Raw genomic sequence first — 16,434 nt, 5'->3', positions numbered from 1 at the left:
GGTGTTGTGTGTTGGTGTGGTGTTGTGTGGTGTTGTGTGGTGTTGTGTGTTGGTGTGGTGTTGTGGTGTTGTTGTGGTGTTGTGTGGTGTTGTGGTGTTGTGTCATACTGTGTCTTATTGTGATGAATTGTGTCTCAGTATTTGGTAAATCATTCTCTCAGTAGTCTGGTTCAGTTGAGCCATCAATGGTTACCTCTCTCTCTATGGCTCTACTGGGTTCAATACCTGGTCAGTTACATTGACATCACTCTGTGTGTGTGTGTGTGTGTGTGTGTGTGTGTGTGTGTGTGTGTGTGTGTGTGTGTGTGTGTGTGTGTGTGTGTGTGTGTGTGTGTGTGTGTGTGTGTGTGTCTAACACAATCTATCCTGTCTCTGCCACAGTGTCAATCACTCAGGAGAATGAGGAGGGCAGCTGGGCTCAGGTGAGATAACTCCTCCCACTAACACCTGCTGTTGTTATTACAACACATACCTGAGCCAGAGGGCCAGGCGTTGTCACCAAGTCACAGGGACCACAGTCTCACCCCAAACACACATCTACACATCTGGTTAGTCCACACACACATGAAAGATAAACACACACACTCACACAGGACATCATAGCAGCTATGTCAGACCTCAGTAGTTTGTAGACTCATCACCATAAGGTGGGGTAAGGCAGACCTGACTCCAGGTGGCTGGATCTCTATGTAAGGACCAGACTGGTCACTAGAAAGAGCCTTCGATTTCGCACTAGTGTGAACTCATGATGCTCGGATGGGAAGCACTGCTCTGACCACTGAACCACGGCACAATGCTCTACCAAGCCAGGAGAGTACTTGATGCAAGTTGTTTTAAATGATTTTGTTTTAAGCCTTCCCCAAACCATAGCCCTAACTTTCATCACTTGAAATTACAGTAATACCTAAAGTTATGCCTTAACATTACAGTAATACCTAAAGTTAAGCCTTAAAATTACAGTAATACCTAAAGTTAAGCCTTAACATTACAGTAATACCTATCTTAACTGTAACGGGGTGCGTACTGGCAGCAGAGAAGTCAGGCGCAGGAGAGCGAAAACTGATTTACACCGGTGTCGTAAAGTGGTTGTTCTACTGGATATTATAAGGTGAATGCACCAATTTGTAAGTCGCTCTGGATAAGAGCGTCTGCTAAATGACGTAAATGTAAATGTATAATAAACATAAAAAACCACCGTAAACAGAACAATCAATGAATGGGTCAAACAAAACCCAGTATCCACCAGCATAACGTCCACAAGCACTACAAGAAAAAATTCCGGACAAGGACATGGGGGGGAAGAGGGTTAAATACACAACATGTAATTGATGGAATTGAAACCAGGTGTGAGGAAAGACAAGACAAAGCAAATGGAAAATGAAAGGTGGATCAGCGATGGCTAGAAGGCCGGTGACGTCGACCGCCGAACGCCGCCCGAACTAGGAGAGGAACCGACTTCGGCGGCAGTCGTGACAGTACCCCCCCTTGATGCGCGGCTCCAGCAGCGCGCCGACACCGGCCTCGGGGACGACCCGGAGGGTGAGGCGCAGGGCGCTCTGGACGAAGACGGTGGAACTACTGCAGCATTGAAGGATCCAACACGTCCTCGACCGGAACCCAGCACCTCTCCTCCGAACCGCACCCCTCCACTCCACGAGATGCTGAAGGCTCCTCGCCCGGCGCCTCGAATCCAGTATGGAGCGAACGGAGTACGCCGGGGCCCCCCCGATGTCCAGAGTGGGCGGAGGAACCTCCCGCACCTCAGACTCCTGGAGCGGACCAGCCACCACCGGCCTGAGGAGAGACACATGGAACGAGGGGTTAATACGGTAATCAGGGGGGAGCTGTAACCTATAACAAACCTCGTTCACTCTCCTCAGGACTTTAACCTTTAAGGGGGACCCCTTCCCGTTCTTATCCCGTTAACGGCATTGATTTTGACAACAGCCAGTGGAAAATCATAGCGCCAAATTGAAAACAGCTAAAATCTCATAATTCCATTTTCTCAAACAATCAACTATTTTACACCATTTTAAAGATAAACTTCTCGTTAATCCAACCACATTGTCCGATTTTAAAAAGGCTTTACGGCGAAAGCATACAATTAGATTATGTTAGGACAGTTCCAACACAAGAAAAACCACACAGCCATTTTCCTAGCAAGGACAGGCGTCACAATGTCACGTATGTCGTAAGGAGAGGACCAAAACGCAGCGGGAATATGTACACTCATCTTCTTTATTATGGACAAAGAAGGAAAAACCCAAAACAAACACGTATACACAACACAACGACGAATAACAGGCCGGTAAGGCACAAAGCTATACACAGCACACATCTCCCACAAACCAACAGGTGAAAACAGGCGACCTAAGTATGACTCTCAGTCAGCAACAACGATGTACAGCTGTTCCTGATTGAGAGTCATACCAGGCCAACACAGAAATACAAAACTAGAACAGCCCCTTAGAAATACAAACACAAGAACATACCCAACACCCCGAACCACCTAAATCAACTACCCCCTCTACATCGACACTTACACCAATAAACCCCAGAAACACTCTACACAAAATATCCCTCTATTTAAACACGTACACAAAACCATGAAAACAAATACCCTCTGCCACGTCCTGACCAAACTACAATAACAAATACCCTCTGCCACGTCCTGACCAAACTACAATAACAAATAGACCCCTTTACTGGTCAGGACGTGACACACAAATACCAGAAATTCAGCTAAAATTATGCACTAACCTTTGACGATCTTCATCAGATGACACTCCTAGGACATTATGTTACACAATACATGTATGTTTTGCTCGATAAAGTTCATATTTATATCCAAAAACAGCATTTTACATTGGCGCGTAATGTTGAGAAATGTTTTCCCTCCAAACCCAACGGTGAATGAGCACAATGAGCACACATATTACAGAAATACTCATCATAAACTTTGATCAATATAGAAGTGTTATGCACAGAATTATAGATACACTTCTCCTAAATGTAACCGCTTTGTCAGATTTCAAAAAAGGTTCACGGCGAAAGCACAATTTGCAATAATCTGAGTACAGCCCAAAAGACACCAATAACAAGCAAACAGAAACCCGCCATCTTGGAGTCAGTAAAACTAAGAAATGACATTATAAATATTCACTTACCTTTGATTATCTTCATCAGAAGGCACTCCCAGGAACCCCAGCTCCACAATAAATGTTTGATAAAGTTCATATTTATGTCCAAATAATTAGGTTCACTATCCAAATCCACAACGCGCATGCTTACTTAGTCCAGACGAAAAGTCAAAAAAGTTATACTACAGTTTGTAGAAACATGTCAAACGATGTATTTAATCAATCTTTAGGTTGTTTTTATCATATATCTTGAATAAAATTCCAACCGGACCTATCCGTTCTCTTTAGGAGTGAATATGAATTCAGCTCGCTCCCAAGTCCTTGCGCGTGACTGAACCCATGCCTTATAATAACCTACTTCCTTGTGCTGTTATTCCCATCAAATTCACCATAGAATATTCAAACACCATTCTAAAGACTGTTGACATCTAGTGGAAGCTTTAGGAAGTGCAAAATGAACCCTAAGTCACTGTATACAGTCAAGGCAATCACTTGAAAAAACTACAACCTCAGATTTTTCACTTCCTGCTTGACTTTTTCTCAGGTTTTTGCCTGCCATATGAGTTCTGTTATACTCACAGACACAATTCAAACAGTTTTAGAAACTTCAGAGTGTTTTCTATACAAATATACTAATAATATGCATATTCTAGTTTCTGGGCCAGATTAGTAACCTGTTCAAATTGGGTACTTTTTTCATCCGGCCGTGAAAATACTGCCCCCTAGCCCCAACAGGTTAAATGGCCCCACAAATCGCGGACCCAGCTTCCGGGCAGGGCAGGCAGAGGGGCAGGTTTCGGGTCGAGAGCCAGACCCGGTCCCCCGGTGCGAACACCGGGGCCTCACTGCGGTGGCGATCTGTGTTTTCCTTTTGGCGCATCACGGCCTGCTGAAGGTGAACACGGACAGCTTCCCATGTCTCCTCCACGTGCCTGAACCAGTCGTCCACCGCAGGAACCTCGGTCTGGCTCTGATGCCAAGGCGCCAGAACCGGCTGGTACCCCAGTACGCACTGGAAGGGGGAGAGGTTAGTGGAGGAGTGATGAAGCGAGTTCTGTGCCATCTCAGCCCAGGGCACGAACGCCGCCCACTCCCCCGGCCAGTCCTGGCAATAGGACCGCAGAAACCTGCCCACATCCTGGTTTACTCTTTCCACCTGCCCATTACTCTCTGGGTGAAAGGCTGATCGAGACCCCCAGACGTTCCATGAACGCCTTCCAGACCCTAGACGTGAACTGGGGACCCAGATCAGACACTATATCCTCAGGCACCCCGTAGTGCCGGAAGACGCGCGTAAACAAGGCCTCCACAGTCTGTAGGGCCATAGCGAGACCGGCCAGAGGGAGGAGATGACAGGACTTAGAGAAACGATCCACAACGACCAGGATCGCGGTGTTACCCTGTGAGAGTGGAAGATCGGTCAGAAAATCCAGCGACAGGTGTGACCATGGCCGTTGTGGAACGGGTAAGGGATGTAGCTTACCTCTGGGCAGGTGCCTAGGAGCCTTACACTGGGCGCACACCGAGCAGGAGGAAACATAAACCCTCACGTCCTTAGCCAAGGTAGGCCACCAGTACCTCCCACTCAAACAGCGCACTGTCCAACCGATCACAGGATGACCAGAGGAGGGTGACGTGTTGGCCCAATAGATCAACCGGTCACGAACAGCAGACGGGACGTACAGACGCCCAGCGGGACACTGGACGGGAGCGGGCTCTGCACGTAACGCCTGCTCAATGTCCGTGTCCAGCTCCCACACTACCGGTGCCACCAGGCAGGAGGTGGGGAGTATGGGAGTGGGATCCATGGGCCGCTCCTCTGTGTTATACAGCCGGGACAATGCGTCAGTCCAGATGAGAAAAGGGTGTCTAGCCCCCTCAAGCCAATGTCTCTACGCCTTCAAAGCCTTAACCACAACCAACAGCTCCCGGTCCCCCACATCATAGTTCCACTCCACCGGGCTGAGCTTCTACGAGAAGAAAGTACAGGGGCTAGAACCCCCCCCACACACACACACAACCTAGCTTTGTGTAGGAGTGACGTCACCTGTTGGAAAACAATCACAGATTTTAGAATCTTGTCTATTCTCTCTGTACCTGTATGCTGTATATCTATGTGTGTGTGTGTGTGTGTGTGTGTGTGTGTGTGTGTGTGTGTGTGTGTGTGTGTGTGTGTGTGTGTGTGTGTGTGTGTGTGTGTGTGTGTGTGTGTGTGTGTGCGCTCCAGGCTCGGCAGGTTCTAGAGAGAGAGTTCAACAACGTCCTGGCCCTGGGCACCGATTGCAGACTGGAGGAGGTGAGTCTCCAGGAAATACTGGTCCCTCAAGAGTTTTACTTTCACCATCTCCCTGGGAAATATGTATCTGTTTCTGTATTACCATTTTGCTTGTTTGTGTACAATCGTTTTTACGTTACTGTTGACGCTCTCTCTCTCTCTCCCTCTCTCTCTCTCTCTCTCTCTCTCTCTCTCTCTCTCTCTCTCTCTCTCTCTCTCTCTCTCTCTCTCCGTAGAGTGGGGATGATAAGGCGTTCCGCCGCTCTCCATCGTGGCGTAAGCGTTTCAGGGAGCGGGAGGGAGGGGGAGGGATGGTCATGATGGCGGGCTCCATGGAAACCCTGCCCGCTGGGTTCCATATGCCCTCCATGTCCATGGCCCTGGTGCCCAAGAACCACCTGCAACCAGAAGTTGTTTGGAAGGGGGTACTGTATTCATAGGGAGTACTGTATTCATAGGGGGTACTGTATTCATAGGGAGTACTGTATTCATAGGGGGTACTGTATTCATAGGGAGTACTGTATTCATAGGGAGTACTGTATTCATAGGGAGTACTGTATTCATAGGGAGTACTGTATTCATAGGGAGTACTGTATTCATAGGGAGTACTGTATTCATAGTTGAATGGATGGATGTGATGAATGGATGGATGGATGTGATGCGAGTGTTTGGCGACTCACTGACAATGAAAGCCACCAAATGATTTCATCTTAACACTTGGTGTGTGTGAGGGCATTCATGCGTGTTTGTGCCGTTCACTCTGCTTTGCCTGACTCACTGCACGCTGTCTCCTTTCTCTCCCGCTCTGCCACACCCATTTCTGCCACGTCCTGTCTAGCTCCTCCCCCGGATCCCCAGAGACTCGATCCCTCTGCTGTACGGACGTACTCCTGCTAACTCCACTCCACTTACTAACAGGAGCTAACGCTAACAGGTAAGACAACCTAGCAATGCTAACAAATGGTTATGGCCAAGAGCCTTTTTCTGAATAAAAGGATTAGGGAATCTTCATGCTAATTCATCCCTAGTTACTAACAGAAGGGCTAACCCACTTCTAACCTATTCTAACTTGATAAGGGTGCAAGTGTGCTGCTTTAAAACAATCAAACTACTGTAAATGAGTAAATCCTCCTCTCGTTCTCTCCCTCTCTCCTTCTCTCTGTCGTTCTATCTCTTTCAGTGCATTCCCATTACCTTTATGGACACATGCTTGCGGCCTTTCGAGTGTAACATGCCAAATTTGGGAGAAATCTGGACGTTAAGGGACCTGTATCCAGCATCACCTCTCACCTTCTCCCTGGGACACGTGCAATACGGCGGTGACCTCTGACCTTTTGACCTTCGAACTTTGAGCGTGCTCATTGGCGTTCTCACTGCTGTAAAGGAGCCTCTGCACCGTCTCTATTCCCAGTAAACCCAGTACCCCCAGTAGCCTTGTTGTTGTGGTTTCGTGCTCCCGCTCCCTGGTCTAGTATTAATTCCTAATCTGTGGGTTCTAGTCCTAATTCCTAATCTGTGGGTTCTAGTCCTAATTCCTAATCTGTGGGTTCTAATCCTAATTCCTAATCTGTGGGTTCTAATCCTAATTCCTAATCTGTGGGTTCTAGTACTAATTCCTAATCTGTGGGTTCTAGTCCTAATTCCTAATCTGTGGGTTCTAATCCTAATTCCTAATCTGTGGGTTCTAGTCCTAATTCCTAATCTGTGGGTTCTAGTCCTAATTCCTAATCTGTGGGTTCTAATCCTAATTCCTAATCTGTGGGTCCTAGTCTAACTCCTGGCTGTTTTAATGACAAATCCCACCTACACGGTGCCCCCTCTCGGTTATGCAAGGTATTCATCATGTATTGTCTCTATCTGTAAATAAAATGGATGACGTGTTTTTTATATCAATATATATTGGAATTATATAGGGAGAATATTATGATATCATTGCTGTATGAAACCCAATGCCCTGTATTCAGTGGTGACTGTTCTCTGTGTGTTGGACCTCTGTTTTCTATGCTGTCAGTGTCTGAAACGCCAGTTCCATGAGGGATTCACTAAGCAAGGAGGGCTGTGTTCCTCTATGTGAATACTACTACTATGATCCTCAGCCACAGGTTCATGAGTCCAGACCTAAACGGCTCAGTTACCTTTCCTGCCTTTGATCCCCTCCTTTCCTTCTCTCCTCTCCTCCTTCCTTTTCCCATCTCCTCTTGTTTTCTCCTCTCCTTCCCCTATTTGACACAATGTAGCCACCATGAGTATAGTAGGGGATCCTATGGATATGAGAGGGTAGAGTAGGAGCTGTGGATATGAGAGGGTACAGTAGGAGCTGTGGATATGAGAGGGTACAGTAGGAGCTGTGGATATGAGAGGGTACAGTAGGAGCTGTGGGTATGAGAGGGTACAGTAGGAGCTGTGGATATGAGAGGGTACAGTAGGAGCTGTGGATATGAGAGGGTACAGTAGGAGCTGTGGATATGAGAGGGTACAGTAGGAGCTGTGGATATGAGAGGGTACAGTAGGAGCTGTGGATATGAGAGGGTACAGTAGGAGCTGTGGGTATGAGAGGGTACAGTAGGAGCTGTGGATATGAGAGGGTACAGTAGGAGCTGTGGGTATGAGAGGGTACAGTAGGAGCTGTGGATATGAGAGGGTACAGTAGGAGCTGTGGATATGAGAGGGTACAGTAGGAGCTGTGGATATGAGAGGGTACAGTAGGAGCTGTGGGTATGAGAGGGTACAGTAGGAGCTGTGGATATGAGAGGGTACAGTAGGAGCTGTGGATATGAGAGGGTACAGTAGGAGCTGTGGATATGAGAGGGTACAGTAGGAGCTGTGGGTATGAGAGGGTACAGTAGGAGCTGTGGATATGAGGGAACAGTAGGAGCTGTGGATATGAGAGGGTACAGTAGGAGCTGTGGGTATGAGAGGGTACAGTAGGAGCTGTGGATATGAGAGGGTACAGTAGGAGCTGTGGATATGAGAGGGTACAGTAGGAGCTGTGGATATGAGAGGGTACAGTAGGAGTTGTGGATATGAGAGGGTACAGTAGGAGTTGTGGGTATGAGAGGGTACAGTAGGAGCTGTGGATATGAGGGTACAGTAGGAGCTGTGGATATGAGGGTACAGTAGGAGCTGTGGATATAAGGGGGTACAGTAGGAGCTATGGATATGAGAGGTGTACAGTAGGAGCTGTGGGTATGAGGGTACAGTAGGAGCTGTGGATATGAGAGGGTACAGTAGGAGCTGTGGATATGAGGGTACAGTAGGAGATGTGGATATAAGGGGGTACAGTAGGAGCTGTGGATATGAGAGGTGTACAGTAGGAGCTGTGGGTATGAGGGTACAGTAGGAGCTGTGGATATGAGAGGGTACAGTAGGAGCTGTGGATATGAGAGGGTACAGTAGGAGCTGTGGATATGAGAGGGTACAGTAGGAGCTGTGGATATGAGGGTACAGTAGGAGATGTGGATATAAGGGGGTACAGTAGGAGCTGTGGATATGAGAGGGTACAGTAGGAGCTGTGGGTATGAGGGTACAGTAGGAGCTGTGGATATGAGAGGGTACAGTAGGAGCTGTGGATATGAGGGTACAGTAGGAGATGTGGATATAAGGGGGTACAGTAGGAGCTGTGGATATGAGAGGTGTACAGTAGGAGCTGTGGGTATGAGGGTACAGTAGGAGCTGTGGATATGAGAGGGTACAGTAGGAGCTGTGGATATGAGAGGGTACAGTAGGAGCTGTGGATATGAGAGGGTACAGTAGGAGCTGTGGATATGAGGGTACAGTAGGAGATGTGGATATAAGGGGGTACAGTAGGAGCTGTGGATATGAGAGGGTACAGTAGGAGCTGTGGGTATGAGGGTACAGTAGGAGCTGTGGATATGAGAGGGTACAGTAGGAGCTGTGGATATGAGGGTACAGTAGGAGATGTGGATATAAGGGGGTACAGTAGGAGCTGTGGATATGAGAGGTGTACAGTAGGAGCTGTGGGTATGAGGGTACAGTAGGAGCTGTGGATATGAGAGGGTACAGTAGGAGCTGTGGATATGAGAGGGTACAGTAGGAGCTGTGGATATGAGAGGGTACAGTAGGAGCTGTGGATATGAGGGTACAGTAGGAGATGTGGATATAAGGGGGTACAGTAGGAGCTGTGGATATGAGAGGGTACAGTAGGAGCTGTGGGTATGAGGGTACAGTAGGAGCTGTGGATATGAGAGGGTACAGTAGGAGCTGTGGATATGAGAGGGTACAGTAGGAGCTGTGGATATGAAAGCAGTAGGCTCCTATATCTCGGACTGGAGGGAAACGGCTATGACAGTGAAACCCCAGACTAACCTTCATGGTGGATGGATGGTGTTGTTTTTCACTGGATGACGTCTGTATGTCTGGGAAATTGTCTCTTCTTCATTTCAAATCAAACTGTAAATTGCTGCTCGGGCATCAGCCAAATGAAATCCCCACAAACAGGTCACCTGACAGAGACAGTGATGATGTCATATATGGACTGTTCCCCTGGCCCCTCCCCTTCCTGTCCAGTTGCCATGGGGATGTGAATGTGGCCAATGATTGTGTCTGACCACTAGCAAGTGTTGTGTGTGTGACCTCCTCTCCTCCAATGAGAGAGCTCTATCAGTGAACCAGTGTCAGATGTCTGTATCCAGTTGTATATTTGACAGACTGTGGTTTAAAGGTGTCTGAGGTTCCTACTGTGGCAGCTATGAGTACTGTACCTGTATTTATTCCAGGTGTGAAATGATGCTGACAAATCAAGATTTTATTATTTGCTATTTAAAAAGTCTATTGTATTTTTGACACTATAGACATAAGTAAAGCAGTTTTTTTAAGATAAGTGTTGATGTTGTGTGTTCATTTTGAGGTGATGGTGTGTGTTCATTTTGAGGTGATGGTGTGTGTGTGTGTGTGTGTGTGTGTGTGTGTGTGTGTGTGTGTGTGTGATAAATGCGACCAAGTATTGAAAATGGTCTTTAATTCATGTTTGAAAAAAATATAACTTCTTGGAACATCTACAAATACACAACAATCTTTATTATTAAGGTCAAAAATAAATGTGTAAAAATGTTTTTAAATAAAAACGGAACGTATTTAAATCACGAACATTCATTACCAGTTGAAATTAAGCACAAGTCATTGGTCAAAACTGCCATGGTACATATTGGCCCCATAAATAATAAACTGTTGTTTTTAAGCATAACAAACACAAACAGAATGCAAGATAGATCAGGGAAAGATTTAGAAAAGAAGGAAAGGTGGATTTCTCTGCATTAAGTTAGGACAGAAAACCATCTTTCTCTTTGCTCCTTCCCAGTGAGATCCACACAGGTACCTTGATCTTTGTCCTGAATCATCATTGATTGATGTCAGTGGGAGGTCATCTTAGGATCTGACCTGACCGGTAAGCTACTGGGAGGGAGGTGTGGACCACAGGGTTGGGTAGTTAGGGAATAAGGTCCCAGGCCTGGAAGAGGTGTGGACCACAGGGTTGGGTAGTTAGGGAATAAGGTCCCAGGCCTGGAAGAGGTGTGGACCACAGGGTTGGGTAGTTAGGGAATAAGGTCCCAGGCCTGGAAGAGGTGTGGACCACAGGGTTGGGTAGTTAGGGAATAAGGTCCCAGGCCTGGAAGAGGTGTGGACCACAGGGTTGGGTAGTTAGGGAATAAGGTCCCAGGCCTGGAAGAGGTGTGGACCACAGGGTTGGGTAGTTAGGGAATAAGGTCTCAGGCCTGGAAGAGGTGTGGACCACAGGGTTGGGTAGTTAGGGAATAAGGTCCCAGGCCTGGAAGAGGTGTGGACCACAGGGTTGGGTAGTTAGGGAATAAGGTCCCAGGCCTGGAAGAGGTGTGGACCACAGGGTTGGGTAGTTAGGGAATAAGGTCTCAGGCCTGGAAGAGGTGTGGACCACAGGGTTGGGTAGTTAGGGAATAAGGTCAAAGGCCTGGAAGAGGTGTGGACCACAGGGTTGGGTAGTTAGGGAATAAGGTCCCAGGCCTGGAAGAGGTGTGAGGGCTTTGTATTAGGGCAAGGACTTTGTCCAGTTTACATGACCAGACCAGGAGAAATTCCCTGGCCCATGTTGGTGTGTTGGTGTGTATGGTGCTGTGTGGGTGTGTTGTGTGGGGTGGGTGTGTTGGTGTTGTGTGGGTGTGTGGTGTCCCAGGACTGGTTGGACCTGACTGGGGCAGGCCCTGCTCTTCCTTCCTCCCTTCATTGAGGCAGTCACTGATCTTACATGATTGATGGGTGCAGGGTAGGTTCCACTGCATAGCTTTCACCTATCCAGTTATATCAGATCAGTGACTTTCTCAGGGGAACGAGGACAGAAGGGTGGATTTGTATTGGAAGTAGAGGTATTGGAGCAGGGCCCTGTTAACAGCACGTGTCTCTGCTGCTCTGGGTTCATTTGGGAATGTCCACAGGTACAGGGCAGGCCACCGGAGCCCCTTCTACTGCTGTGATACTGTCCACCATGGACGTCAGACAGCACAGGTTAGTCTGCTCTGGAGAGTCTGCACTTAGGAGGTCTAGAGGGAGACAGGAGGGAGACTGGAGAGAGACAGGAGAGAGACAGGAGGGAGACTGAAAAGAGACAGGAGGGAGACAGGAGGGAGACAGGAGAGAGACAGGAGAGAGACAAGAGAGAGACTGAAAAGAGACAGGAGGGAGACAGGAGAGAGACAGGAGAGAGACTGGAGGGAGACAGGAGGGAGACAGGAGAGAGACAGGAGGGAGACAGGAGGGAGACAGGAGAGAGACTGAAGAGAGACAGGAGAGAGACTGTCATAAACTAACATTTCCAATAAGTTCTGGGTGCAATGCTCAAACATAGTATACTGTCAGTTTAAATGTGTCAGGTAGCCTAGTGGTTAAGAGCATTGGGCCTGTAGCCAAAAGGTCGCTGGTTCGAATCCCAGAGCCAACTAGGTGAAAATGTGCCATTGAGCAAGGCACTTAACCCTGATTGCTCCTGTAAGTCACTCTGGATAAGAGTGTCTGCTAAATGACTCTCGTTGCTGTAGCTCTGACTGCAGTGGTCTGAGGTGTTGCTCCACTCTGGGCTGCTACAGCAGGTGCTGCCTGATCCCTGCTTGTTCGACGACGACACCTGTTACCATGGAGACACACACAACGCTGTCAGTCACCCCGTCTTATGACACGTCACCCCACACAGACACCAACCGTGACACACACACCATCTCATTCACAACAAACACACACAACTATTGATCATCTCTGTCTGTTGCAGCCTGCCTGTCTAGACAGCTCTTTTTCAATGACTCACACACACTACGCTACCCACAAATACATCTCCACTTTCTCAATGAGTTTGTCCATCAACTGGTGTATTACCGTCTCATACATCACCATTACAACTGGTGTATTACCGTCTCATACATCACCATTACAACTGGTGTATTACCGTCTCATACATCACCATTACAACTGGTGTATTACCGTCTCATACATCACCATTACAACTGGTGTATTACCGTCTCATACATCACCATTACAACTGGTGTATTACCGTCTCATACATCACCATTACAACTGGTTCTGAAGCTGGGAGGTTGAGATGAAACTAAATGAAGATGAGCACTCAGCTGACATTTGAATATCCGTCTAAGTGATGTTCTGTCTGTGATGTTGATGGATGGTTTCATGAGGGTTCTGTCCGCGGTACTGTCAATAAATGTTCTGTTCTGGAGCTGCTCTGTTGAAACATATTCCACAAGAGTTGAACCCCATATACCAGAGTTCATACACCCCATATATCAGAGTTTATGCACCCCATATACCAGAGTTTATACACCCCATATACCAGAGTTCATACACCCCATATATCAGAGTTTATTCACCCCATATACCAGAGTTTATATACACCATATACCACAGTTTATACACCCCATATACCACAGTTTATACACCCCATATACCAGAGTTTATTCACCCCATATATCAGAGTTTATTCACCCCATATACCAGAGTTTATACACCCCATATACCAGAGTTTATACACCATATACCACAGTTTATACACCCCATATACCACAGTTTATACACCCCATATACCAGAGTTTATACACCCCATATACCAGAGTTTATACACCCCATATACCAGTGTTTATACACCCCATATACCAGAGTTTATACACCCAATATATCAGAGTTTATACACCCCATATATCAGAGTTTATACACCCCATATACCAGAGTTTATACACCCCATATATCAGAGTACACCTACCCACCAATCACCTTACCTAAAGCTCTGTACACCTCACACCTACCCACCAATCACCTTACCTAAAGCTCTGTAACCTCACACCTACCCACCAATCACCTTACCTAAAGCTCTGTAACCTCACACCTACCCACCAATCACCTTACCTAAAGCTCTGTAACCTCACACCTACCCACCAATCACCTTACCTATAGCTCTGTAACCTCACACCTACCCACCAATCACCTTACCTAAAGCTCTGTAACCTCACACCTACCCACCAATCACCTTACCTATAGCTCTGTAACCTCACACCTACCCTCTCCTGTCCTCATTACATTTACATTTTAGTCATTTAGCAGACACTCTTATCCAGAGCGACTTACAGTAGTGAATGCATACATTTCATTTCATACATTTAAAAAAAAAAAAATTCGTACTGGCCCCCCGTGGGAATCGAACCCACAACCCTGGTGTTGCAAACACCATGCTCTACCAACTGAGCTACAGGGAGGCCTATCTCTGACCTGTCCTCATTTACCTCTGACCTCTCCTGTCCTCATCTATCTATGACCTCTCCTGTCCTCATCTATCTCTGACCTCTGCTGTCCTCATCCATCTCTGACCTCTCCTGTCCTCATCTACCTCTCCTCTTCTGTCCTCATCTATCTCTGACCTCTCCTGTCCTCATCTATCTATGACCTCTCCTGTCCTCATCTATCTATGACCTCTCCTGTCCTCATCCATCTCTGACCTCTCCTGTCCTCATCCATCTCTGACCTCTCCTGTCCTCATCTATCTATGACCTCTCCTGTCCTCATCTACCTCTGACCTCTCCTGTCCTCATCTATATATGACCTTTCCTGTCCTCATCTATCTCTCCTCTCCTGTCCTCATCTACCTCTCCTCTCCTGTCCTCATCTACCTCTGACCTCTCCTGTCCTCATCCATCTCTGACCTCTCCTGTCCTCATCTACCTCTGACCTATCCTGTCCTCATCTATCTCTGACCTCTCCTGTCCTCATCTACCTCTGACCTCTCCTGTCCTCTTCTACCTCTCCTCTCCTGTCCTCATTCATCTCTGACCTCTCCTGTCCTCATCCATCTCTGACCTCTCCTGTCCTCATCTATCTCTGACCTCTCCTGTCCTCATATCTCTGACCTCTCCTGTCCTCATCTACCTCTGACCTCTGCTGTCCTCATCTACCTCTGACCTCTCCTTTCCTGTCCTCATTTATCTCTGTTCACCGCCCTCCATCCCTCTCTCCTCGCTTCTACCTGGCTCCATCTCTCACTTTCTCCCAGTCCTCTGCTCACTCTATTTACTGATGGTGGAACAGACAGGAGAGGTCAGAGATAGATGAGGACAGGAGAGGTCAGAGATAGATGAGGACAGGAGAGGAGAGGTCATACTGTCTGTTCCACCATCATAACTACTCTAACCAACCAGAACACTGTCTGTTCCACCATCATAACTACTGTGTCGTGACGTTGTATTAGTTAATGTGACGACTGTTGCTCATCGAATGATTAACGGTTTATAATTGCGTGATTAAATTAATTAAGCAATGAATCAAGCAATTATTAACTCATCAACCTGGGGCACCATGGGAACAGTATTTTGATTGAGTTTCTATTTCCCAAATTAACTCAAAGGATATCAGAATATCGATTTTACAACAGTCGCTAAATTAATCAATTTCCTCTACAGTCTCATTCTGAACGTCGCATAATCCGGGAATCTGCACGGACCCGGGCTTCACCAATGAGTTTACCACACCAATCTTAGTTGATTATTTATTTACTAGCAAGCTAAAATGATGATAAAAATACACATACACAAAACACAGTCTAGCTATTGATTAGGACTTAGTATAACGGGCCAACACACTATGGCGCGTGTTACCCAAAATGGGGATTTAAAAGAGAGAGAAATCAAGAAAGTACACGAGAGAAATATACATTTGGGTTCATTTGTCAGCCATGCTTATTTAAACCTAGCCTTGCCCCGAACTGCCGCTCTTATGGGTCAGAATATAATGATGTAATTACGTGTTGGAGGTCTCAGGTGGGAAGCTCCGCGTGTGTCGTTTAGGCTTCTCAATGACGCACTTCTCAGGTGCAACTCTCTGGTTGTCCTCACGATGTCAGTGTCCTTCTTGGCTAAGTGGTCTGATCCCTCGCCCTTGATCTGAAAGGGGTCTTCTGAGGACAGACAGCTCTGTAGCTCAGAGCTCACAGCTTCGGACTCGAACGGTGTATATGCCACGATTCAATGGAGAGTGTGGTTCGGCTTGAATTCACCCGCTTAGACACAGCTACTCATCCGTAGCTCGTGTAGAAAAATATTTCTTTGTCTTCAACCTTGTGTTTCGTTTTGGGGTTCGTTGACTTTGTTGGACCTTAGCTGCAGCTTGGGGTCACTTAGTCTCTTATGTTAATTCTTCACTCTCCTGTCTTATACCCTCGGGTCAGAAGTGGGTGTAACCGCCTTTAGGGCAATTCTCTGGGCGGACCAAATTAAGGGGCAAGGCCTAGATTTGACTAAAATCCTATTTTAGACACTACCTTCACATCTCATCTTTACCAAAACATTCTCTTTGATTTGGATATTTTCCACACAACGTACAATGTATAAACATCAGGCATATACTGGGAAAACTCTTAAAGGTACAATGTTTTCATAATAACGTCATCTCTTAACCTTTAATAACAATTCAAAAGTTACATACATTTTCATATTCCACCTCTCGTCATGACCACCATTGTGGCTGACGGAAACCATTGTTCCA

General features: G+C 46.9%; 1 protein-coding gene across 3 annotated transcripts in view; it reads left to right on the top strand.

Annotated features, from left to right (window-relative positions):
* LOC145867307 (liprin-alpha-4) overlaps positions 1–7,302 on the top strand; it is a 13,499-nt gene extending 6,197 nt beyond the window's left edge. For 2 of the 3 annotated variants that reach the window (XM_082971371.1, XM_082971369.1), the window contains 5 exons: positions 382–422; positions 5,368–5,436; positions 5,652–5,840; positions 6,254–6,349; positions 6,596–7,302. In XM_082971371.1, the coding sequence (XP_082827497.1) occupies positions 382–422; positions 5,368–5,383 (57 nt within the window). In that variant the 3' untranslated portion in view covers positions 5,384–5,436; positions 5,652–5,840; positions 6,254–6,349; positions 6,596–7,302. The remainder of the gene's footprint in view (positions 1–381; positions 423–5,367; positions 5,437–5,651; positions 5,841–6,253; positions 6,350–6,595) is intronic. The other variant, XM_082971370.1, reaches the window with a different exon arrangement.
* Positions 7,303–16,434: the final 9,132 nt, after the last annotated feature.

Source organism: Salmo salar, unplaced genomic scaffold, assembly GCF_965601325.2.
Source record: "Salmo salar unplaced genomic scaffold, fSalSal1 ptg000271l, whole genome shotgun sequence".
NCBI classification, from domain to species: domain Eukaryota; kingdom Metazoa; phylum Chordata; class Actinopteri; order Salmoniformes; family Salmonidae; genus Salmo; species Salmo salar.
Note: the sequence above shows the minus strand (reverse complement) of the source record. Positions and strands in the feature narration are given on the sequence as shown.